At 40.5% G+C, this 25,932-nt stretch overlaps 1 protein-coding gene across 2 annotated transcripts in view; it reads left to right on the top strand.

Moving 5' to 3' along the window:
• Window positions 1-25,932, top strand: part of ryr2a (ryanodine receptor 2a (cardiac)) — a 310,570-nt gene that overhangs the window by 65,868 nt on the left and 218,770 nt on the right. For both annotated transcript variants that reach the window (XM_023949560.2, XM_023949561.2), the window contains exons 10-31: window positions 901-1,057; window positions 1,135-1,299; window positions 4,806-4,927; window positions 8,920-9,103; window positions 9,305-9,440; window positions 9,641-9,736; window positions 12,280-12,398; window positions 12,929-13,062; window positions 13,339-13,580; window positions 13,714-13,906; window positions 14,531-14,735; window positions 14,824-14,928; window positions 18,749-18,852; window positions 18,929-19,012; window positions 19,956-20,115; window positions 22,601-22,748; window positions 22,859-22,962; window positions 23,413-23,517; window positions 23,845-24,019; window positions 24,257-24,465; window positions 24,561-24,731; window positions 25,342-25,505. In XM_023949560.2, the coding sequence (XP_023805328.1) occupies window positions 901-1,057; window positions 1,135-1,299; window positions 4,806-4,927; window positions 8,920-9,103; window positions 9,305-9,440; window positions 9,641-9,736; window positions 12,280-12,398; window positions 12,929-13,062; window positions 13,339-13,580; window positions 13,714-13,906; window positions 14,531-14,735; window positions 14,824-14,928; window positions 18,749-18,852; window positions 18,929-19,012; window positions 19,956-20,115; window positions 22,601-22,748; window positions 22,859-22,962; window positions 23,413-23,517; window positions 23,845-24,019; window positions 24,257-24,465; window positions 24,561-24,731; window positions 25,342-25,505 (3,282 nt within the window). The remainder of the gene's footprint in view (window positions 1-900; window positions 1,058-1,134; window positions 1,300-4,805; window positions 4,928-8,919; window positions 9,104-9,304; window positions 9,441-9,640; window positions 9,737-12,279; window positions 12,399-12,928; window positions 13,063-13,338; window positions 13,581-13,713; window positions 13,907-14,530; window positions 14,736-14,823; window positions 14,929-18,748; window positions 18,853-18,928; window positions 19,013-19,955; window positions 20,116-22,600; window positions 22,749-22,858; window positions 22,963-23,412; window positions 23,518-23,844; window positions 24,020-24,256; window positions 24,466-24,560; window positions 24,732-25,341; window positions 25,506-25,932) is intronic.

Raw genomic sequence — 25,932 nt, forward strand, 5'->3', positions numbered from 1 at the left:
ACACGAGACCACCTAGTTTTATTGAGGCATCTGATTGGTCAGTTTATAGCTTGAATAACTTATTCTACAGCAAAAATATCATTAGAAAAATAGGATTATCAAGAACATGTTTATAAAAAGTATCATAGCAGACGGACAGACAGAAGTAACGTTTAAAATAGCCGTATCCCGGGCTCAGCTCCCGCTGCAGGAGTGATGTTCAATGGGAGAGACTCTGAATGATCTGGCAAACTCAGATACGGCGATGTGCTTGCTGTCGCCTCTATAGAGTTCCCCAAAAGCATATAAACCCAAGCTACTCGCTCGACATCATCAATGTTTTTCTGTTGAAGTTTAGAAAAATGTTGGCGGTTGCTCTGCAGCCGAGGCGTCAATGTGTCGAACTGTAAATTTGACTTTCGTCAAAAGAGAGATATGAATATGATGCGCATATCGCATCCGGTGAGAATGCAGCATTACAATTTGTCCATTATTCACTCACTTCTCATTCATACTTGGTGATAACTACTAATGTAGCCTCAGACTAACAGAGGCGTGGCTGCCAGTTTGCGCTTATGGCCCCTATGGTACCATCTGCGGTACATTCATACACGTTCACACCGGAGGCAGGGAGGGTGAGGTGTCTTGCCTAAAGACACAACAACAGCTGGCTGGGGGAAGCGAGGATCGAACCGCCGACCCTTCCGTCATTGGACGCTCTACTGCCTGAGCCACCGCTAACCCAGAATTTATTTTTGCCTCACCTGCCTCACGTCACTAGAGAAGAAGTCCACCCTTCTAGACTACATCTGGGCATTAGATTATTTATATAGAGTTGAACAGGGTTTCATGAGCATAGTGTTTAAAGATGAAGGTGGCCATGTGAAAACCATGGTCCTTCATGTTTTGTTGTGTGTCCAGGTGGAGTGGCAGCCATATCCGTTGGGGTCAGCCTTTCAGACTCAGACATGTGACCACTGGGAAGTATCTGAGTCTCACAGAAGAGAAGTCTCTGCTACTGATAGACAAAGAGAAGGCGGACGTTAAATCCACTGCCTTCTGCTTCAGGTCCTCAAAGGTAACAGTAAACCATTCACCATATCCTTGACTTCAAAGCAGAAAGTTATTCCATTTTTCTTGCTTTCTGTCTTTAAGGAAAAATCCGACCCTGGTGTGAAGAAGGAGGTGGATGGTATGGGCACTCCTGACATAAAATATGGCGACTCTGTGTGTTATATCCAACACGTGGAAACCTGCCTTTGGCTCACCTACCAGACTGTTGATGCAAAGTCCGTTCGCATGGGCGGGGTGCAGAGGAAGGTATGGTATTACACTAGAATTGAACTTTATTTGACAATTGACAGAGAAAAGAAGTGGTGCACAAGTTGGACAATCCAAATCACTTGTAAAGGAAACTGCTTGACACTGGATGAAATAAAAGTATTACAGTGTTCCCTCGGTAATTGCAGAACCGCGGTAGTTACGTTCCAAACATTACCCATGACAGACAAAATCCTCAAAGTAGTCAACATTTGTTTTACAATTACTATAGATGTTTACGATAAAATAGGACTTGGAAAAAATTGATTCAGCCATAAACTGCAATAGATCATTTGTCGATATTTGTTTCGATTTAAAATGCTGTCAGGATGATATTTATGTACCACTTAGTGGGTACCGGACTAAAAGTCTGTGCCACGTTGCTGCCAGTATCATAAAAACACGGATTACGGTGCTTTGTAGTGGGATCAGATAAGAACGTGTGAAGCATCAGGCAAAACACTATCTGCAAAGCGGGCCAAAGTTCTGCAGAACATCACAGATATTGATTCTTGTTTAGCGGTCTGATGGATCAGAGTGATGTGTTCCATGGTCTGAAAAAAGGCCAACGTCGCAGTGATGAGCTGTGAAATACGGGTTTACTTCCACCTGTGAGCAGACTGTCATGCAGAGCAGACTGTCATGTAAATAAAGTCTCTAAGCCACATTAAAGCGCTCTCCTGCACCCTGTCAGTCTGCCTTATCAGATTTTAATGTTTCTGGAAAGAATTTCTGTTCTTTTTCCCCCTTTATTTTTGAAGGACTGTTCAGGCTCCTAAACCATTTAAAAGTACTGGAGAATCTACATTAAGCAATGTTCAAAATAAACAGCACTGTATTTACTATTAATTTTCAGGTAGAGTTTTTTTTCTAAGTCCTCCTCTTAAAAATAAAGTGTTTTGGTACAATATTGGGATACGTATCGTATTGTGGGACACGTATCTGGATATGTATCGTATCACCAGACACTTGCCAATTTACACCCCTACTTAGGTAATCCGCTGATATGCTACGGTCTCGATGAGATTGCAAAAGTGCATCAAGTTGTAACACCAGAGCAATTAAGAAGACATAACAAGAGGTGCTGGAAAACCTTCGTGAGGGCTCTGACTGGCAAAGGGGACCACCATTTTTGAGTAAAGCCTATGACAGAATGGCGAATATAGTCAGCCAAAGAAATTGCTGCCAGTTCCAAAGAACGAGTTAACAAACCCACACAAAAAGCTTACTCATCTACCATCACAAGAACTCAGGCAAAAATCAAGTCAAACACGCTTGACAATATGGTTTAAGGTAGTCTAGAGAAGACATCTTGTCAGTCATTAGTGGAGATTGTTCATGCTCGCAATCCTTCAGCTGAAGCAGCAGTCAAACAACTCATGGATATGACAAAAATACACAGTTTAATGTGAATAGTCAGGATTATTGCTTGGCTACGGAAAGCTGTTGAAATATGCAAACAAAATCTGAAGAACACAAAAAAGAGACAAATCAAAGTTGCCCTTTCAACAGAAGAATTAGGAAATGCAATCAAAAAGTTCCCTCTCACTTTGGAAGAATGCTCTCAGAGACGTGTTCCACACTGCACAAGAAGGGGTAAAATGTGAAGATACCACTCTGAACAGTTACTTTGTGTATAAGGATAAGAAAACAGGACTTCAAGAATGTGGTGGAAGAATCCAAAGTATTGATGAGGACAAGACAGTCCCCCTTTTTGCGTGTCAACCCTTCTCACCCGAGAGGCACACCAAGACAAGGAACGTGGCTGTTGGAGATATCATGTGGATTGCAGATTCAAATGCCCTGGGAGGCCAATACAGACTCAGCAGAGTTGTCAAGGCAAACAGCAACATGTTGGGAGTTGTCAGAGATGTGAAAATAAGGATAATCTACAACTATCCTGGTTCAAACGCCTATACCAAACCAAAGGAAGACAACTCTGCAACAAATATTCCTGCCACAATCTCACATCAGGATGTTTGGTGCCTCATTGAGATTCTACCAGTTGAGGAACAGAAGTATACCCCAAAAATGGGTGAAACCAATGTCTGACCTCCTTTGGTTCAAGAACCAGAAACTCAAGTAAGAGGTGTATATTTTGTAAAAAAAAAAAAGGCCAAAGTTAGCAGTCGAAATAAACTGCGCAAATAAATCAGAAAAAGAAACTGTTGAACACTACATAAAGAGAAATCCAAACTTAATCTACTTGATATCCGTGGAAGCAAAGGAAATTCTAAAAAATCAATCAATGAATCAACAATTCACAAACAAAACCTCTACAGACTGTAATGGAATTAATATGATGGTGGTAAAAAAAGGTAATCGATTCCATTGTTGATCCGCTAACCTATATTTGCATTTTATCCTTGCAAACAGGAACATTTGCTCAAAAATAAAAGTAGCTAAAGCATACACACACAAAAAATGAAAGTAGCTAAAGTAATTACATTATTCAAAGGGGACAAAGATCAACTGACAAATTACAGACCAGTGTCTTTACTCTGCCAATTTTCAGAAATACTTAAAAAAGTATTACTCACAAGGCTGGAACATTTTGTTGAGAAACAAAAACTTTTGTCTGAAGATTATTATGGTTTCAGAAAAAAAAACAAAACATCCATGGCGATTACAGAATTTTGGACCACAAAATAAGCTGGAAGCCACAAATAAAGCAAGCCAGCGCTAAACTGGTTTAAGGCATAGCAGTGTTGGGAAAAACACTTCATACACTCACTCACAAAGCATGTTTGCTAATATATTCATTGATAATACTACCATATTTACAGTGTAGAAGTTTGGGGAAATATTTACAAAACAAATCTACAGTCTTTGTGCATCTTACAAAAAAGATATTTGAATTGTTCATGGTGTGGATTATCGGACACATATAAATGCACTGTTTTTAAAATTGGGTTTATTGAAATTGTTGGAACTAGTTAAACTTAAAACAGCACTCACTATATATAGCCAGAAATAACTTACTTTCAATAAACATACAACAAATGTTCAAGGACAGAGATGGGTTATGATTTAAGAAATCAGCTGAACTTCAAAAAGCAGTGCATTCGTACTACAAAAAAGAGTGTGCTCATCAATGTTTGGTGTGGATTTATTGAACGGGTTGGATGAATGTTTAAAAGACACACAAGATGTCACTGATGGAACTTTACAAGGCAAAAAATGATCAATAAAAGCAAAAATATGTCACTTCTGCATAGGTGCTATACAGAAGGTAATTTGAATGTTTTAAGTAAAGAAAAAAAAACTTGGATAGAAAAATGCACAACATAAGATGTGGTAAAAAGGGGTGGGATTATACAAGATTTGGCTTCTACCCACTCCTTTTCAAGCAAATTGTTTTGTTTAATATATTTTTAACTCTTTTGTCTATTTTCATTTTGTTTGTGTTTGAAAAAAAAAAGAATACAGCTAATTTGAAAGTCTTGGGTTAATTTAAAGTTATGATTTTAAACAGACTTGCTTTTCTGAAGGAACTTTTGTTTCAGGCTATCATGCATCATGAAGGTCATATGGATGACGGGCTCACCCTGTCCAGGTCACAGCACGAGGAGAGTCGTACTGCCAGGGTCATCCGCAGCACCGTATTTCTCTTCAACCTTTTCATCAGGTGAGTTGCTGCTCACATTTTCTAATGGGTGCAATACTGCCACGCTTATTGAAAGAGATGCAATGAATGTGTGCTGCCTTTTCTGCTGGTTCCCTTAAGGGGCATCACAGCAAATCGTCTCCCTCCAGTTAACACCATCTTCTTCATTCTCTGTGCTGCCTTCAAACATGTCCACCAGCCTCTGCACACTTCTTTATGCAAACCACAGATCCTTGCTTTACCCTTCTCAGTCCACACTGATCTTAGTGAAACCTTGCTTCAGAACATCCACCCTTTCTACTCTTCATTTTCCAATGTTTTGCTCATTCCACCTGTCAGCATATTTCAATCCTGGTTTATCAGTCTAACAAGCTGCCTCCTTCACTTGCCTCCTGCTTCACTGCGTTCTTGAATGGTGGTCCTGTCTGCTGTCCTCTAATCTAATGCTAATGCTGGACATTTGACCCCCATTCAAGAACGCAGTGAAGCATGGTGAAAAATGTCAAAGTGGTGCAAATCTCAAATGTGTGGCTAAGGATCAAGAGGATCACAGATTTTATAGAAGAAGGATCAGACTGTCAGAACAGCCACTGATCCATCTTTGTCCTAAGCCTTTGACAAAAAAGCTCTGAAATCCTGTTCCTTCCTTCAGCCATTCAGAGGTGAAATCCTTCCTGGGTGGTCAGTTTGCCAGTCACATTTCTACAGTGTCACTTATGACTTCAGTCAGGGTTCTTTACAGGGAAACATTTTTCCTGATGCTAAAGCTGGTCTTCAGTGTTAAAGAATCTCAGATTTCTTGCAGTCTTGGTGTAGAACCTCAGAGTCATGGTGAAGTTGAGCTGTGTTGAAGGTCTGTTTCGCACTATCCTGAATAAGATCTAGCTGGTGTTAGCTTCAAAACTCAAACCAGCTGGCGTCATCTACCTCAATCAAAAGAAAGTTGCAGGGATAAGAAATCCAGTTTTTATTTTTCTGGTGCCTAAACATTTCAGTTTGGTCTCAGAAACTACAGACCAGACCAATTGACAACAATATTAAAGTTATGTGGTTCCTCTGTATTGCTTTATCTGTCTATTTTAAACTACTGTGTTTATTTTTCATTTGTGTTTGAAACAAAGAAACTGAAACTGTTGTCTTATCCATTAACAGATTTCTGTAGCTAAATGACTTTTTGATATGGTAGCCTGTGTCAGCATTGCTGAAGAGCAAATGCTTTCGTACAGTTTCCTCCTGAGAATTCATCCAAAAAGCTTTCTGCTGACTGATCTAATGATGCAGATGAACACAAGAGCATTAGACTGCCCTGAACATTACCTATATGTCAAATGGATGTATTGTGTCTTCGGGTTGTGTGGGGGGTTGGGGGTAATCCTTTGGGTCTTATTGCAGAGTGGAGTTTGTGAGAGCATGAATGCATGAGGAGGACAGTCCGTTCAGCAGCCTCACAGCCTGTGGGAAGAAGCTTTTAAGCATCCTGCTGGATCTGCAGCTCATACTCCTGAACCTCCTCCCAGATGGCATGAGGGAGAACAGTCCATGAGAGGGGTGCTGGGTGTCCCTGATGACGGAGGTTTTTCTGCGTAGGTAGTGCTGCTCGTATAACTCCTCCAGGATCGGGAGAGGTGCACCAACGATCTTGCTATTAGTCCTGACAATCCTACTGAGCCGTTGTTTGTCCTGAAGCTTTCAGCTGCCAAACCAGGATGTGAAGCTCTGTGTCAGGATGTTTTTCAATGGTGCCCTTGTAGAAGGTGATGAGGTGAGGTGTTGGAATTCCAGTCTTCCTGAGTCTCCGGAGTGGATGGAGACACTTCTGTGCTTTTTTGATGACCATTGTGGAGTTGGTGGAGGAGGACGGGGGTTAGTGAGGTGCACCCCCAGGAACTTGACGGTGTCGCCCTTCTCCACAGCAGCACCGTTTATGGTCAGATGTGAGTGGAGGTGATTTCCAGATGCCCTGAAGTCGATCACCATTTCTTTATTTTTGTCAGCGTTGATCTGGAGGTTATGGGATTTACACCACACTGCTAGCTGCTCCACCTCCATTCTGTAAGCAGAGTCGTCATTGTGGCTTATGAGACAGATCACTGTTGTGTTGTCTGCAAACTTAACAATGTGGTTGGTGCTGCCTCTAGCTGGGCAGTCATGCGTGAGCAGACGGAACAGCAGTGGGCTCAGGACGCACCCCTGTGGTGTGCCTGTGCTCACTTAGATGGGCCTGGATGTGTGCCTGCCGATCTTGACTGTCTGCAGCCGGTCTGTCAGGAAGCTGAATGTCTCGTTGCAGATTGCTGTGTCCACGCCTAGTAGCCTCAGCTTCTCCACCAGCTGTTGTGGGATGATGGTGTTAAAAGCCCAGTTGAAGTCGATGAAGAGGACTCTAGCATAGGTGTTTTTCCTCTCCAGATGTGACAGTGGGAGGTGGAGTGGTGAAGATGGCATCTTCCGTGGATCGATTTGCTTTGTATGCAAATTATAAAGGGTCCATAGTTATTGTAAGACTGTTCCTAATGTGTTTTAGGACCAAGTGTTCGAGACATTTGGTCACAATTGGTGTGAGGGCCACAGGGCGAAAGTCGTTTGGGCAGGCTGGATTTAACTTCTTTGTGACCGGAGTAATAACAGCAGTTTTCAGGCAGGTGGGTACAAATGCCTACCTGAGTGAGGCGGGAAAGATGTCGGTGAAGACATGTTTCAATTGCTCCGCTCAGTCTTTCAGAACCCGTCCAGGGATGTTGTCCGGGCTGGCCGCTTTGCGTGGATTAATGGTGGAGAAGGCCTTCCTCACCTCAGCAGTTGACAGCTGTAGTGCTGTGTCGCTGGAAGACAGCAGGAGCATCTGTGCCTGGGTGGAGTTGTTAACTTCAAACTGGGCATAGAAGTTGTTCAGCTTTTGTGGTAGAGAGCGGTTATTCTGGCATATTGTCGGGGGGGGGGGTTATAGTCCGTGATGTTCCGAAACCTCTTATGCTATGTACACACCAGGCATGTGACGTGCATTCAAGAACGCGCTAAACGGAAATTCTGGAATGAGCTTTTTAGCATATGGTGTTTACACTGGACTGTTTCTACCCAATACTAGCTTCACCTACAGTTGGAAGAGGTTTGGTGAGAAATGTCAAAGTGGTACAAACCTGTCAAATCTTGTTCCAGGATTTTTCTTTCACAGGTCTATTCCGAAGTAGCTTCCGAAGTAGCTTAATGTCATATAATTATGGCTGGGTTCAAACTGAAATATAACTGAAAGTATATTAGAGGCCAAAACCTGCATAGTGATGCGTGAACACAAGAGTTTTGAATGTGCAAGCCAGAAACGTGCATATCCGTGCATTTACGCAGACTCTTCATTTGTAGTGCTTGCTTCCAAGGCCAGTTTGTCTCAGTTTTGTAAAGGTCAAGCACTTTTTTGTGAAAGTTTCACCACAGCCCTCTAAGGATATTAAAACAAATTTCTAAAGGCTCGCCACAGTTCTTAGAAGATCAGCCACCATTTCTAAAGGTCAAGAAGTATCCTGATATATCGCTAGATTGTTATCTTTTTACTGTAAATTATTTTCTTCTCAGTCACCTAACTTTTAATCTTATCCTCAAACTGTCGGCCAGTCACGCAATACATTTTGACAAACAAAATTTGAATTTGAATAGTCCATTAATGTTCTATGAAGATCCACAAAAGTTCTGTAAAGACGCACACAGTTTCAAAAGTTCTGTAAAGACACACAGTTCCAAGAAGTTTCCCCACAGTGAGGATGATTTTTGGAGTTTGATGGGATCATGGCAGATTCTTGATTCTTTTCCTGGTTATTGATTTATTGTGGGTTTTCTTCTGTGCCCAGATCATGGTTTTAGTGACACAATTCAAGTTTAGCTTCAGTTGTCATTGATAAATGCTGTTCTTTTTCACATCACTCTGTCAAAAATCAAAGTTCCAACTGTTCAAAAATTTCTTCTGAAATTGTGGTGTTTTCCTACAGTTTAACAAGCCTCTCATGATTATTTGTTTTCTCCAGAGGTCTGGACATGCTGAGGAAGCAAGGGAGGAGTTCTGCCTTTAATCTACCAATAGATTCAGTGAGCTTAAGTCTGCAGGATCTTATTGGTTACTTTCAGCCACCTGGAGAGCACATGGACCATGAGGAGAGGCAGAACCGTCTGAGAGCTTTGAAGAACAGGCAGAACCTCTTCCAAGAGGAGGTACTGTGTCGTTGTATGTACAAGCCTTTAGTTAGAGAATAATAGTCTGTTAATAGCTGATTGTTAATATCCAGTGCATCCTGTGGATCTTCTGAGGAAAGATGCAGTTCATCTGCACTGGTAGCTCAATGTGTTTGGGCGACTACACAAACGGCAAAAAACCAAATGTGCTCACAGTGAACTCCTGCTTCATGTGTACAGGGCATGATCAGCCTGGTCCTGGACTGCATCGATCGTCTGCATGTGTACAACAGCACCGCTCACTTTGCAGATGTGGTTGGACACGTGGCTGCAGAGGCCTGGAGCTCTATCCTGAACTCCCTCTATCAGCTGCTGGGTAACCACAAATAAACATTCACAGACAGAAACAAAGACTGTATTATGACTCCAACTGTCTGTAAAACTCTTAGGTATGTTAAAGACAATTGAGCAAGCTGAGATTCCCAGTTGTGGTCTAGAATTGTCAATCGTCAGCCTCACATTCGGTTGTTTTTTTCTCTGGTTGATCTCACCACTTTTTCTCTGTCACTTTCACAGCTGCACTTATAAGACGAAACCGAAAAAACTGTGCCCAGTTTTCCGGCTCACTTGACTGGCTGATAAGCAGACTGGAGCGGCTGGAGGCCTCCTCAGGTATGTCATTTTGGCTCTTTTCAAAACAATAAAACAGTTACGAGCTCTACAAGCAGAAATGTTTTTTTATAATAACGCCTCTGTGATTCTTGACCACGGAGTTCCTTCTTCTTTACAAAGTTGAATCCTCTGTGCGATTATAGTAGATGAACAAACTGCTGGCTTTCAAGTAATGGGTCATTCCATGATTGAAGGACTTCAAAATTCATTAAAAGTAAAATCTTCATTATTCTAATTTTCTGCTACATTTTCATCAATAATAGATAATAAACTGTCAAAGGCTTGATTAACTCAGCTTACAGAAAAATTGTACTATTTTGATTACGTTATACATTACAAAACTGTTACTAACCATTTGCAGGTCACACGGTGAGACGGACCTGGCTGAAGAAAACATGGTGCCTGACATCATTGGCCAGAAGCAGAAATTATACGACTTACCCTAAGCCTAACCAAGACGTGTTTTGAATTGAAAAAAAAGCAAAAAGAAAATAAACTTGAATGAAATGTTAGGGTCACCAGTTAAAAAAAAAATAAAAAAATTTGAGCGATATGGGGTGACTTCCGGTTATGGTAGAGGTTTTCCAGTTCTGGTCCTCTTGAACAGGGTTTTAGATCCGGGCAAATTAGCTTTCTCTCAGAGGTAAACTGTTACTGATAACCAAGAGGACAAACCTAATTATGTAAATAAGTAAAAAAAAAACAAATTCAATTCAGATTGAATGGGTAAAAGGATTACATGGCTAATAGGCTAAAACTATGCTGTAAAAATATGACAAATGGAAGAGAGCAGATGCTTCTACTCTACCCAATCTTTTGTTTGATGATATCAAGTCAAGCATTTCATTTAATTCTCTGCTATATTCTCCTTCTACCGTGCTAAAAAGGTTATGCTAACAGCATGCTAACGTGTTGTGGGACACACGTTCCATTGATAATAATTATTTAAAAAATTAAATAGAATTTCAATGTAATTTTACCTGTTTTATTTAAAGGACCTATATATGGCTTTTATTCGGCCTTTTAGAGTATATGTATATTATATGACAATAGATTACCTTTGCAGACTAAATAGAGATTTTTTAATGAATAATGATTTATTTTCACTGTTCATTTTCCTCGATTCTGTCTCTGATCTCGACCGGCTTTTGCTCAACATTCAAAGTTTTGCAAAGATAAATGTATGTATTGTGCATAGAAAATAAAAGCATTTTGTTTTTCACCGCTAGCTCTGCAGAAAAAATGGGAACCCACTCGTTTTTGTGGATTGGCAAGGGTTGGTGCTCAGTTACCAGGGTTTTAGAGGAAAGCTCAGAGATGCGTGAATGGAGCAAAATACGACTTTTGGGTGGTTTTTGGTAAGGAATTAACATTATAGTTAGGGGTTTCAAATCATCACGTTAATAGTGGTTATATAATTACAGACAACTTAAAGAGTTATTTTTTTATCATGCTAATCTCATTTTTAATCTATAACTAGTGTCATGTTCTCTAATATTAAAAAAAAGGGTCCAACTGTTTACTTTGCATGAGCGTTTTATTTGAAACATTGCTCTCAGTGCGCATCATCTGGTCTCTATACAGCTGTGCACACGGCATGTGCCGCATTGCTGCTATGATGTCGTCAATGTGCGACTTTGTAGTTCTTCACAGAACTAACGTAAACAAGCCCACAATGGCACAGCTATAATACATTATTTATTATCTATCTAAGTAAATGAAGAAGCCTGACAAGGTGTTAATTATCATATATTAATGGACTATGTAGCGTGCTAATTGCATGGTAAGTTGTGGAATGCTGTATGACTGGTATTAAGAGGTTTGTGGTCAATATTCTTTGGATTGTTCAGAAAACTGTTACTGATTTTATGTGTTAAGTCTGACGATTCTGTATCTGATGTTTTATTCTTATGTTTTTTTTTTATTGCTCTAGGTTGATAAAAATACTGCTTGTTGGTTTAAAAGTAATTGTTGGAAATCTGTTATATTAAGAAATCTTAATTAGTTTTAGTTGTAATTTGATCTTTTACTACCACAAAATCACGAGTGTAAATGATAATATCTTAAAATTTTGCTTTTACAAATTATTAGGTTAAAAAGTATTGTGATCAAAAATAGATAAATTAATGACAGCACTAGTTATTTTACACTTAAAAGCTCAAAAAAGTTGATTTCGCATGATATAGGCCCTTTAAGATTTTATTTGGACATTTGGGGTAAGTCGAGGGAAAAATTGAGTTTTAGGGGGTACTCCAGACTTATTTGGTATACTAAAACTTTTTTTTTCATGGTTTTTGGAGATTTGATCTCAAGACAGGTAAATTTTGTCAGAAACTACGTGTTTTAGTATTCTGAATGTGGATTATTTAAAATATGATGGGTGGGACTTAAAATGTCCTCCAACTCTGGAATGACCCTCACATCAAACTCCAGATGTGGTTTTTAGAGCAGAAAAAGTCCTTTTATATTTTGTATAACATAAAAGATTGGACGTCTCTTCTGCTAAATTCTGTCCCGCACTTTTTTTAAAAACTTTTATGTAGGTATACTGGAGGTTCTTCACTGTGTGCTGGTGGAAAGTCCTGAAGCTCTAAATATCATCAAAGAAGGACATGTAAAATCTATCATCTCCCTCCTGGACAAGTATGGACGAAACCACAAGGTACCATATCCCAGCGGGTTACAACAAAATGTAAAAATCTTTAAATTCTGGTTCAAAATAGGTATAAAAAACACAAATGTCATTCAAAGATGAAAGTTAAATCATCTACTGAAAGGGTTGGTAAATTGTCCAAGACGAGCAGAAGAGCATCCACGACTCCTCTGAGGTTCAGACTAAGGAAAATTTGATAACTTAAATTTGATCCTGGATGGCATCACCCTGCTGTGATCTAAGCTTTTTAGTGGGTTCTTATCAGTAGGTATGGATGAATATGGTCCTCTTTCTCTCAAAGCAGTGTAGTAGATGGATTTAAAAATTATATGTCAAAAACAGTTACATTAGTATGACTTAAAAGATAATCAGCTAATAATTGACATAGAACTCTGCAAAGTGCTTGAACATAAAGGTGCAGAGCTGTACCGTATCAGGGCATTCTGGGAAATTAATGTCTAACGTTTATAAAATCTAAAACCTCTGCAGCCTTTCTGACACCTGCTTTTCCTGATTTGTGTATACGATGTGCTTCACAGGTTCTGGATGTGTTGTGCTCTCTGTGTGTGTGTAACGGCGTGGCCGTGCGCTCCAATCAGCACCTGATCTGCGACAACCTGCTGCCAGGAAGAGACCTGCTGCTGCAGACGCGCCTCGTCAACCACGTCAGCAGGTGACACATGCTCACACGAAGGCACTAAAGAGTAGACCCACACATGAACACCTTGATTCAGAATTCTTCTTCTGGTCACCTGAACAGATCTTGTTCAGGTTGTACTGGAAGTAATTTCGTATGTCGGTGTAAAAGCTGTGCATATGACAATAAATGAATTCTGATTCTGATTCTGATTCTGATTCTGAGAATCTCTCAGCTCTCTTTACTGTTGGTCTCTGTTTTTTATGGTGACCTTTCTGGCAACTCTATCTTATTTGTTTCATATTTTACCAGTATGCGACCCAACATCTTCCTGGGTGTCAGTGATGGTTCCGCCCAATACAGGAAGTGGTACTATGAGGTAATCGTGGACCAGGCTTTGCCATTTGTCACGGCAGAACCCACTCACCTTAGAGTGGGCTGGGCCAACACCAGTGGCTATGCACCGTACCCCAGTGGGGGAGAGGGCTGGGGAGGCAATGGGGTGGGGGATGACCTCTTCTCCTACGGCTTTGATGGACTTCATCTGTGGTCAGGTGAGGGATGAGTGGACGTTCAGCATGATAAATCACAGAGACTCTTATGGATATGCACATTTTAAATAAATTTTACTTTGAAGTGTGACAGATACGATTACATTTGTGGCAAACATTCACTACCCATGTCCAGGTTGCATTGCTCGGACTGTTAGTTCACCCAACCAGCATCTGCTGCGCTCTGAAGATGTGGTCAGCTGCTGCCTGGATCTGAATGTTCCCAGCATTTCCTTCAGGATCAATGGCCAGCCAGTTCAGGGCATGTTTGAGAACTTCAACTCGGATGGCCTGTTCTTCCCAGCAGCCAGCTTCAGTGCAGGTGTCAGGTCAGTGTGTGACCAGAAAGTCGCTTTGCTGGAAAAAAGAACAGTTTCTTTACAGAACCAAAACAAAGACATATGTTTTTTTTATGTAGTATTTTTATTGTTTTATGATTAAATTCTCTGCTATTCCCCACCACGTAAATGTTAAAGACCCACTCCAGACATTTTTTGAGCTTTTGTAAGAGGGTTCCCGGTGGTCTTTTAATTCTGATTATGCCATTCTTCACCAAAATAAAAGATAAAAACTGTTGTAGGACATATCTTCTGCAGAGTGGCGGTAGTTCATTCTCTTGCTCTTCTCTTGCTCATTTACAGCCTCTTATAAGCTTTTAAAAAATTAATAAATACATTAAAAAATTAATGTAAAAAAATGTAATGTTATAAGTGGAAATGTAATTTTGAGCATAACCTTCTGTATCATCAGACCTGTGTCATCAGAAAAATGCCACAAGAAAATGTTAAAAACATCAAAAACATTGTTTTCATCTGAGTGGGTCTTTAATGTATTTGAGATTTGCATTACTGAAGAACACTAAAGCATATCCTATAAGTAATGTTTTTCTGTGTTGGATGAGCGCTGAGATCATTGTTTCCCCCCCCACACACACACACACTACCTCACTGCAGGGTGCGTTTCCTCCTTGGGGGGCGTCATGGGGAGTTCAAATTCCTCCCCCCTGCAGGCTATGCCCCATGCTGTGAGGCTGTGCTTCCCAGGGAGAAGCTAAAGTTGGAGGCCAGTCAGGACCAGACTGCAGCCAGAGAGTTGCTGGGACCCACCGTCACTTTGAGCCAGGCAGCATTCACCCCTACGCCAGTGGACACCAGCCAGGTCCGGACGAAGGGAAATTACGATGGATCCTGTCAGACTTAGTGATGTAGCAAAACTAAATGTTATGTGTTTGTGTGTGTTTGTTCAGATAGTTCTGCCACTTCACCTGGAAAGAATCCGAGAGAAACTGGCAGAAAATATCCACGAGCTGTGGGTGATGAACAAGATCGATCTGGGCTGGACATATGGAATGGTGAGTTACAGCCAAAGCCCTGAACGCAAATGAGTTGCTGGTCCAAGAAACCACTCTTCATTTTACAGTTTAGCAGCAAGTCAGGACTTATTCAACAAAAGTAAGAGCAGGAGGGGCATCTCAGTTTTACAACCTGATTCTTCATTTCTATGGCACCCACCTTTGCCATTCAGGAGGCAACTTGTTAAAATCCACATCCCTACCACCTGAAAGCGAGCTTGGGAGAATCTGTCTATCAGCAGGCATCCCCTATTTTTATTGAGGTATCCAATTAGTCAGTTTATAGCTTGAGTAACATGCAACAAAGAAAAAAATAAAATGAAAAAATGTTAGCATTGCCAAAAATATGGTTAAAAAAGGTAGCAGAGCAAGAATGGTTATTCTGATGAATAGAATAACTGAATAATAGCTGTTTCTTTCTCAATGGAAGTCTATGGGATTTTGGTTTCTTGGAGCCATCAGGTATGGAATGCAAGGGAATTACTCAGTCCACTTCTCTTGTACAGTCAATGAAATGAAAATGACAGTAGAAATTTTTACAGGAAAATGTTCATGAAATAAGTCCGTAATTTTTGTTGGTTAGACTCGATGACTTCTTGGGTACTTGGGAACAACTTTGACCATAGACGAATAAACCACAAAGCCTTGACCAGGGGTGGGCAAACTTTTTGACTCGTGGGCCACAAAGGTTCTATAATCCGATAGGCTGGACCAGGAGCAGATGCCTGGATTTTTTGGTAATCAACCTTATAAGAGAAAGAAAAAACATGAAATCTGGATAAAGACATTTTGACTGAAAATTAACATATAATTTAAAACAAAACATTTTTAATTTTTTATTTCAAAACTTGCTTTTGTTCTCATTTTAAAGCTAATTGCACCAATGACTTGATGTACCTTGTGTAAAATGCAACCTTATAGAAATGCTGCGTTCATGTGATGTTTGAATGATCGGAAGAATGAAAAACAAATTTTCTTAAACCACATGAATGCTAGAGCAGGGATCACCAAACTTCTTTTTTGAGGGCCACACAACTTTTTTCTTCTTTGATGTGTCTAATTTTAAACTTTTGTCTTTCTGTGATTGTAAAGCACTTTGGTACCTTGAAGGAGTTGTAAAGTGCTATAGGAATAAAGTTTCTTTCATTCATTCATTCATTTAAAAAATAAACAACACTATTTTGAAATAAAAATAACCAATTAACTCTCTGTGTGATCTTAAAGAAAAATAGTCAGTAAAAATAATACTAATAAGTTTAAAGAAATAGTCGATCATCTCCCATCATAGTCCCTTTGAGACTTTGGAGGGCTGCAGCTTCCTGCACATCTCACATTTTGCCCTAAATTTCATACTGTGTACCTGCAGTGTCCTGCACTTCTGTTTCTCATCCTGTGATACTGAAAAAATTAGAAGTTCTTATGTCTTCTGCAGCTGGACATATATATGCATTACCTTTTTCACCAGTAGTGTTCCCTTGTTTATTGAAAGAGTTATGTTCTAATAAAAATCTGTGATTGATGAAATCTGCGGAATAGGGTTACAGATGTTTTATGGCAGTAAAACCCCTCACTACACACTTTCTACACTTTTCTCAGACATGAACATTTTCACACTTTTTTCTCTTGTTTAACAGGTGTGAACCTATCGCCAAACTCTTGCCAATACACGCCCCTATCATGAACTGCTTTCTACAGACGCGTATTTTCCCTGCTGCCTTTAAAACTGCATTGGTGAAACCATTAATTAAGAAAACCAATTTAGACCCATTGGTTTTCACAACAGACCTGTCAACAACTTGCCATTTTCAAGCAAGGTTTTAGAAAAACTTGTTTTTATTCAGCTTAATGAGTTTCTCTTGCAAAAAATCTTTTTTTTGGATAAACCAATCTGGCTTTAGAACGAACCACAGTACAGACAGGCTAGTTAAAAATCGTTAACGCGTCAGGTGTGCCTTTGATTCAGGACAGATTTCAGTATTAGTTCTACTAGATCTAAGTGCCGCTTTTGATATTGCTGATAGCCTGATCCTTGTAAAGACTTAAAAGTCTTGGCCTTTCGGGGCCTGTTCTCAAGTGGTTCAAATCTTATCTCATGAGGAGAAATTTTATGGTAAGCATGGACACACATTTCTCTAAGGTCCATGAAATTAAATATGGTGTGCCTCAAGGTTCCATCCTTGGCCTTTTGCTTTTTAACATTAACATACTTTCACTGGGGAATGTCATCAGCTTTCCTAGCTATGCTGATGATACCCAGCTGTATATAGCTATGTCTCCTGATGACACAAGGCCAATAGAAGCAATTTTTAACTGTATTTTAGATGTGAAATCATGGATGGCAAATTAATTTCTGCAGCTCAATCAGGAAAAGCTGAAATATTGGTTATCGGTCCTAAAGCCAAGACAGAGAAACAGGTATTGATGCTAAAATATCTTTAATTAAGCAATTCAGAAACAGTCAGAATACTGGGCATTGTTTTAAACTCTAAGCTAACTTTTATCCCTTATATAAAACATGTGGTTAAAACTTGTTTTTATCACCTTAAAAATTAGGCTAGGGTCCACCCTCTACTCTCTCCTGCTAACATGGAGATTCTAATGAATGCTTTTATGATGAGTAGAATTGATTATTGTAACTCCCTGCTTGCTGGACTTCCAAAAACTAACATTAAGAACCTTCAGCTTCTCCAGAACTCTGCTGCATAAGTTCTTACCAAGACCAGGAAGTGAGCTCATATCACTCTGGTTTTGAAATCCCTGCATTGGCCATCCCAATATGCTTCAGGATTGATTTTAAGAAAGTTTTAACAGTTGTTAATGTCTTAAGGGTCTTGCGCCCTCGTATCTATCAGATCTTTTTTGGTAAATATGAATCCTCGCGGACATTGAGATCCTCTGGCACTGGTCTTCTAACCATTCCAGCTGTAAAACCCAAAACTTATGGAGAGACATCTTTTCAGCACTATGGCCCTCGTTTATGGATCAGTCTGCCAGAGGACCTGAGAGCCCCATAGAGCACAGTTGCTTTTGTGTTTTTATGTGGTGTATGTAAACTTCTGGTCTCAAGTGTATACATTTAGTCTAAGACACTGTTTATGTTCTAATGAATTAAAAAGTTGGCAACTTATACAGTATTTGAGTCTAAAATACTATGTTTATGTACAAGTAATTCAAAAACTACAAACTACACAGTTAAAGTACACAAATCTTTGTGAGGAGATAGCTTTGTAGTGTGTATGAATATTATTTTGTAGTAATACTTAACTTACTTTTTATTATGGAAACAGAATGCAGGGATACTTGTGTTTCATGCTCTGCTGTAAAGTGTGTTATGGGGGAAGCATGACATTTCTAAAGCATGGCTGGCGTAAGCAAGGCTGAGAGAACGGGAGCCCTTTTTCCGTGTGCAGCGCTCGAGAAACGCGTGCCTCAGGACAACACTGCTGCCTTAGTAGGCCCGGAACTCCCGGGTAGGAACCCCCGAGCTGGTAGCAGAAGCCGTGGCAGGACGGCTAGGTGAGGGGGCGTCTTGATCTTGCTCCTGATCGAGGAGGTACGCGACCTGGTACGCGACCTGGTACGCGTCCTGGTACGCGACCTGGTACGCGACCTGGGCCTAAATAAATGCTCCTGCGGGACGGAGTGGTCATCAGCCTGGGACTTAGCAGGGCCGGTAGCAGCTTTCCAATAGCAGAAAGATTTTGACTTGGAGAATTTGGAATTTAAACACACATAGCAGTCTCCATTCTGGAGTCCATCCTTCGGGAAGAAAGTGTTTATATGTTCTACAGGTGTCTTCCATCTTCTCTCTGCCTTTTAGGTTCGAGATGATAACAAGCGGCAGCACCCTTGTCTGGTGGAGTTTTCTAAGCTTCCTGAACAAGAGCGAAGCTACAACCTGCAGATGTCCTTGGAGACCCTGAAGTAAGGCCTTAGTGCTTCAGTGTGGTGGCAGCTCCCACACCAGTCTGCTCAGCTGGAATCGATATCTCCGTTGCAGGACTTTGCTGGCGTTGGGCTGCCACGTTGGACTGGCTGATGAAAAGGCTGTGGGAAGAGTGAAGAGCCTGGAGCTGTCACCAACGTAAGTCTGATTAGAGAAGAAAGCTGACTTTTTCCTAGTGAATCGAATGACACTATTAATTTTCTGACTTTAATGTTCTCTGCAGACCAGCAGGAAGCCATCATTACTAATTGTGTAAACATAAAGATTTTCCTCAATATGTCTGCAGATCTCTGAACTCATTAATGCTTTTAGCTTCATGCTTTGGAAAATAAAATTCATTTTATGGGATATTCTTTTCTCCTGGTTTCAGGAACCATCACTAAATCCACAGTCTCATCCTGGTTGAGCTGCAAAACATTTTACTTTCATCTATTATTATGTTTCCAATGCTTAATCACCAATAGTCTACCATGGTCACGAGCTCTGGGTCATGACCGAAAGAACAAGGTCCTGAATACAAGCGGCTAAAATGAGCTGCCTCCATAGGGTGGCTGGGCGCTCCCTTTGAAATAGGGTGAGGTGGCTCGGGCATGTAGTCTGGATGCCTCCTGGATGCTTCTCTGGGGAGGTGTTCCAGGCATGTCCCACTGGGCGGAGACCCCGGGGAAGACCCAGGACATGCTGGAGAGACTACATCTCTAGGCTGAAAATATTGCTAGAAGCCACTTCTTCTAGCTCTACTGGAGCTAGAGAAAGTGGAAAGAGGGAAGTCGGCATCTTTGCTTAGATTGCTGCCCCCACAACCTGGTCCCTCATCAGCGGAAGAAGATGGATGGATGGATGCATTATCAGGCATTGACTGAACTTTTATCTTCAGGAGACATCGAGATGTAAAGCTGTGTGTCATCAGCATAGCAGCAAAAGCTGAGGACACACCTCCTGATGATATTCTTAAGGATGTGTACATTTAAAAATACTACAAAAAATTAAAAGCCAACAAAGAAGTGTTAAAACAAAGGAGCTGGTAAACAAAAACTTTAGACCAGAGTACCATTATTTTCTGTTCTTTATTTTTTCCTAGATACGAGTTGTCAAGTGGTTATAAACCTGCACCTCTTGACCTGAACCACATCAAGTTGACTCCCAGCCAGGAGGCCATGGTAGACAAGCTGGCAGAAAATGCTCACAATGTCTGGGCAAGAGATCGCATTCGGCAAGGCTGGACTTACGGCATCCAGCAGGTGACATACTGAACCAAAAATACCTTCTTTAATTTGAAGCCTTCTACCCTTGTCTGTCTTCCTTTGATGTACTGTATATGTTGCAATAATGGGGCTAATGTGGAACAACACACCATTTCTCTAACACGCATGGAAAGGTGTTCACAAAAGAGAACCTCAAGGCAAAGACTTGGTGTGCAAGGACAAGACTGAGCAAAATTAGAGACATTATGGTGATGATGTCCTTAGACTTATTGTTCCCCTTAGCAGTCACTGTAAGTTGTCCCACTTTAGAAAGATCAGAAAGGTCTGTAATGTTCATCATTGATACACTTCAACTGTGACACAGAATGCAAAAAAAAAAAAAAAAACAATTCAGGAAATCACATTGACTGGTTTTCAAACAATTTGTATGATGGTTCAGAAAATAAATACTACAATTGCATTTACTTTATTTGCTGGTTGAGTTTATAGAATTAAAAAATATTCCTGTACACATTCTGATGTTTAGCTTTTTATGGGTTTACAGCATGTTAAATTGTGTGATAAAGGAATGATAGGGTTGTTAAAACAACTTTTGAATCAATCTATCTGGGAGGAAGGAAGAGCAGGAGCACCTGACCTTTCAGGGAGATGAAAAACATTTTTCTTTATAGAGTTTACATATTTTGAGTATTGGTGATGAGAGAACTGTTTTGAGCTTAAAAACATTTCAGAAAGCATGCACAACATGCTTCGCAACATACTGACCATTATCTACTGGCTGTTTAAGTCAGTTGTCTCCAACCTTTTTCAGGCCATGGACCGGTTTAATGTCAGACAGTATTTTCATGGACTGGTCTGAACATGGTCGAAATTTGCATGTAATTTTTTTAGGCTTCCAGTTTCTGAAAAAGTTTCAATTAAAATGCTACTACAACAGATTTTGTTTTTAACAAAATCTGAAAACATTTTACAGATGAAGACTGACTCAATGAAATAAAGTTGTTGATTTGTAGAAGTTGTTTCTGATTTTAAAAAAAATCAATAAAAGCAACTTTACAGTTTTCTTTTTGATAAAATACCATTATAACGCTGAAAGGGAGCCGGTTTAGCTCGTGCTGGTTTGCGGCGCCTTCCGTCCGTGAAACCAGGGTTAAACTCCGGGCTGCTCCCTGTTCCCTTCTCTACTTCTGTGCCGGTCCCAAGCCCGGTTGCTTTGAGAGGGTTGCGTCAGGAAGGGCATCCGGCGTAAAACATTGCCAAGTTAACCATGCAACTCGTTCACTGTGGCAACCCCTGATGGGAAAAGCCGAAAGAGAACCAACAACCATTATAACACTGAAAATTCAACTCAGCCTCAGATCATCTTTCAGGGCAAAAAGATTTATCATAAATGTAGTTTTTTTATTTTTACATAAATCCTGATTCATTGTGTGGTTTGTTTTTTTTTAACACAAAATCATATACCTACTGTGTCAAAGTTTTTTAACAGATGCCTGCCTAATTCAACCTTTCTGAAGGAAAATTTACAAATGCCCCTTTTACAAGTTTATACAAATCAGCAACTTTATTTGATTGAATCTTCATTGTCAGTAAAATGTGTGTGGCTGCTTTAAACTTAGAATTTGTGATGGAGATTTTCCCTTTTAAGTCAAAGTGGATGCTAACACTATCTTTATTTATGTACAACTTTAATGATGGATAAATAAAGCAAAATAAACGAAATAACGGTCGTAAAACTGGTATTTTCTAAATATAATGATAAATACGAATCCATTGTTTCTGCAACTTTTTTATCTGGGTGTGTAAAACATTCAATAGTCAGTTGCTGCATATTATGCTAAGTGGCTTCTGGTACATGGAAACAACTGTCTCAATAAATCTGTATTTCGAGGAAGACTAATGATTTTGTCTGTAAATATCGGCTTTATATTTCTTTGAAGGCTCTTCTTCGGTTTCTTCCCTGGCTCTTGTCTTCTCAAAGAAACTTTCCAAATACGTTTTATTGTTTAGGTTTTAGCTTATTAGCTTTGGACTATTAGCGGTCAAAGCAGCCGGGTGTGGTAAACAGAATCCGTCAGTTTTCTAAAATTAAAACTTCCTTCAGTATCTGAAAATAAATAAACAAAACGGAAATACTCTTAAGTAGCATTTGCATTTCTTTCTGTCTGCGGCCTGGTACCAAGCTGTCTATGGACCGGTAGCAGTTGGTGTCCCAGGGGTTAGGGAACACTGGTCTAGGTAGTGTTAAGGTGATAAGGTTTAGTTTGACATTTGGAAGAGCTTCTGGAGAAAGTCTGGTCTTTAGCATCCATCTTTATTTAGATGGTGCAGGTTTTGTTTCTAGAAATATGGGTCTTTCTATTAACCACCCAAAACCTTGACTAACCCTTTGTATTTTTCTTCACTCCTTTCCAGTCTTCTTCATATTCATGTTTAAAATAACATCTTAAGTATTTGTTTCATGTTAGAGTTAAAAGTTCTCTACTTTTTGGTTCTAATCTTTTCAACTGTTTCTTTTCAGGATTTGAAGAACCGCAGGAACCCTCGTTTGGTCCCCTATACCCTGTTGGATGAAAGAACCAAAAAGTCCAACAAAGACAGCTTAAGAGAGGCTGTTAGAACGCTACTAGGGTATGGATACAACCTGGAAGCTCCGGACCAGGACCATGGTAAGAAAGACCCAGAAACAAGGCTAAATATTTAAGTTTAAGAAGGGGTGACTCAAAAATGTTTTTTTTTTTTCTTCTGAATTTCTCTTTTGTCTTTTCATCCCATCCAGCAACTCAGTCTGATTCCAGCAGTTTGTCTGCTGAGAGATTCCGGATCTTCCGAGCAGAGAAAACTTACTGCGTTCATTCTGGGAAGTGGTACTTTGAACTGGAGGTAAGGATCTGACATCAAAACTTTTAGCTCCTCCATCTGCTGAGAAACTCTGCAGAAACACAAGTCATGTTACAGAGCGCTCTATCTAGTAATGCAGCTGGAAGAGTTCATACTGGTCAGAGAGGGTCTGGCATCTTTGTTCCCAGATGACTGCTCTGAACGTTGGTAGAAACTCAGAAAAAGAGGCAGTTGGTGAAAGTCACAGGCCTCTTCCAGTTCTATAAAAACCATCAATACATTGGAGTGGGGGTGGGGACTCTATTTAATAGGCATGGCAATAAGTCAATTAAAAACGTTTCTTATCAGTTGTGACCCCACCTCTGCATTTGTGTGCACATTTCACCAGCATAAACTCCACTTCAGGGGGGTCCTCCTTGGTCGATCAGGTCTCCAGAATCCTGGCTGTTCTCTGCCATTATCTATGATAAAGTCTGCACACTGTTCTTTCAGGTTCTGACTTTCGGAGAGATGAGGGTGGGCTGGGCCAGACCCGGCTGTCTGCCAGATCAGGAGCTGGGATCCGATGACCAGGCCTTTGTTTTTGATGGTTTTAAGGTGGACCCATCCTTCTTTCTTCCCTTTCTTCAAATTGCTGTATTTAACTTTTTTTTGGAAGATGGTAATGGCATGTGAAGACAAACAAATACATAAATGACCCTGAATAATGTATCGATTTAGGAACTGTGATTCATTTATTTATTTTGTCAATTGAGATGCTGGTAATTTGTTTAAACTGTAGATTTGATTATTAGAAATATGAGGTCATGATCAAGCTTTAAGTCTCGGAGCAAAGACTCCTCAGAATTATGATGAAAGATGAGACAGAGAGGTAAAAGTTTTTCTTGACTTCATCACGTGTGCATGAACCTGTGTGTTCTACAGGTCCAACGCTGGCACCAGGGGAACGAGCACTTTGGGCGAGCTTGGCAGGCTGGTGACGTAGTGGGCTGCATGGTGGATCTGAACGAGCACACCATGATGTTCACGCTCAATGGGGAGGTGCTCCTTGATGACTCTGGGTCTGAACTGGCCTTCAAAGACTTTGAAGTTGAAGACGGTTGGTGTTATGTTGTCAGTGCCGAATATTGGTTACAATACAGCACATCACATTGTCCTTTGGAAGACGTACATGTTAAGCCCAATGCTTACTGCCTGAATTATGCAATTAATGTGTGAATGCTAAGGTTTCTAAAACGCCCTAGAAATGACTATATTCTCTTGAGCAATTGTTCTTTTGGGTGCCTCACAATTAACAAGGAGCTCTTCCTGATTCTCGATTGCATGTGTGCTTCAGGTTTCATCCCTGTGTGCAGTCTGGGTGTGTGCCAGGTGGGGAGGATGAACTTTGGGAAGGACGTCAGCACTCTCAGATACTTTACCATATGCGGCCTGCAGGAGGGCTACGAGCCTTTTGCTGTCAATGTGAACCGCGACGTGACCATGTGGCTCAGCAAGAGGCTGCCTCAGTTCGTGCCGGTTCCCCCCAACCATCAGCACATCGAGGTAAGCCGGCTGGGGATGAGCTCCACCTCATGTTGGTAAAAACATCACCTTAAATAAAAATGGATTTCCACTGAGGCTGAACTTTTGGCTTTCAGGTATCCAGAATCGATGGGACAGTGGAATGTTGTCCCTGCTTGAAGGTCACCCAGAGGTCATTTGGCTCCCAAAACAGCCACACGGATATCACCTTCTACAGACTCAGCATGCCTATCGAGTGTGCTGAGTGGAGATCTGGAGCCAGTGGCAACCTCTTCTCATCCAAGAAGGTAACCCAGAGTCTAACCATCAAAGGTTCTCCCCCCCCTCCCTGAAGAGGGGAGTTGTTACCAACCTATGAGGATCTGGAGATGTCATGGGGTGGTAACAACTCATAGCCAAAGCAGTTATCACAGCCAAGCTTTCAAAGTAATATTGAGTCAAAAGGAAGGAGCTGTTGAAGGACATTATGAATTCTGAGATCATTATCAGTCATTAATTACCTTTGACAGATTGTGGCTTCTTGCTGTAAAAAGTAAGAACTAAAGTTGGAAGAACAAACCCTCCAGTGGGAGATGTAGGCTACCTTTGTTTCTTTTTAGGAGAGGTCTAGGACAGTGAAGAAAGGCTGAATTAGTAGTTGTACACTGATTTAGTGGACATTTGTCTCTCTTCACATCAGAGGGTTTCTGCTCTTTTTGAAGCAAAAGATTGATTCCTCTACAGAAGATAATCTTTGCATATTTCTGTTCCAGGTTTTTTTTTTTTTTGACAGAGTTTGGACAGTTTCAGTTAACAGCAACTGAGTAGCATCGGCTTCTCCAGTGTCTGATCTCCAATGTTCTCTTGTTTCCCGAGCCAAATGATGCTCATGATGCAGCTCCTTGTGTTCTTCTGCAGGAGCTGGATGATTTTGAAACCGTCTCAGACTTTGAAGTCCTGATAAAGTCGTCCCATGGCCACAGTGTTTCCAACATTCCTAGTGTTCCTGGTGGACCAGAGAAAGATGAATTTAACAACCACAAAGATTACAACCAAGAGAAGTCGTCCAAGGTCAAACAGAGGTAATGTGCAATTTATCTAATTATGTCAAACAATGCAGTTTCACTATAATGCAAAAGATTTTGGAGATCAGACTGATCGCTGGCTGAAACCAAAAAGAAAAAATCTCCAGCTTAATGTTTATGTTTACTGTGCCTGCATTGTTGCTATATTAACACTTATTAACACACTGGCTCACCCATTAAAGTCCTGCTCCAATCATCTGTTGATCTATTGTAAAAGAATTCCCAGTGGTCTGTTCATTATGATTGTGTCGTTTTTAGCCAAGATGTAAAAAACTCTGTTGTTTTCTTGGACATGGTTCATTATTTTTGCTGGCATCACATGTAAGTTGTCCACTGTGATCCACTTGGTGGTTTTTATGTTAAAGTAAAATAAACCTAACCATAAATCCAAATGGTATTATCCTATTTCGATTCAATTATTGAT

The sequence above is a fragment of the Oryzias latipes genome, chromosome 19 (genome assembly GCF_053564925.1).
Source record: "Oryzias latipes strain Hd-rR chromosome 19, Olatipes_Hd-rR_3.1".
Classification (NCBI taxonomy): Eukaryota; Metazoa; Chordata; class Actinopteri; order Beloniformes; family Adrianichthyidae; genus Oryzias; species Oryzias latipes.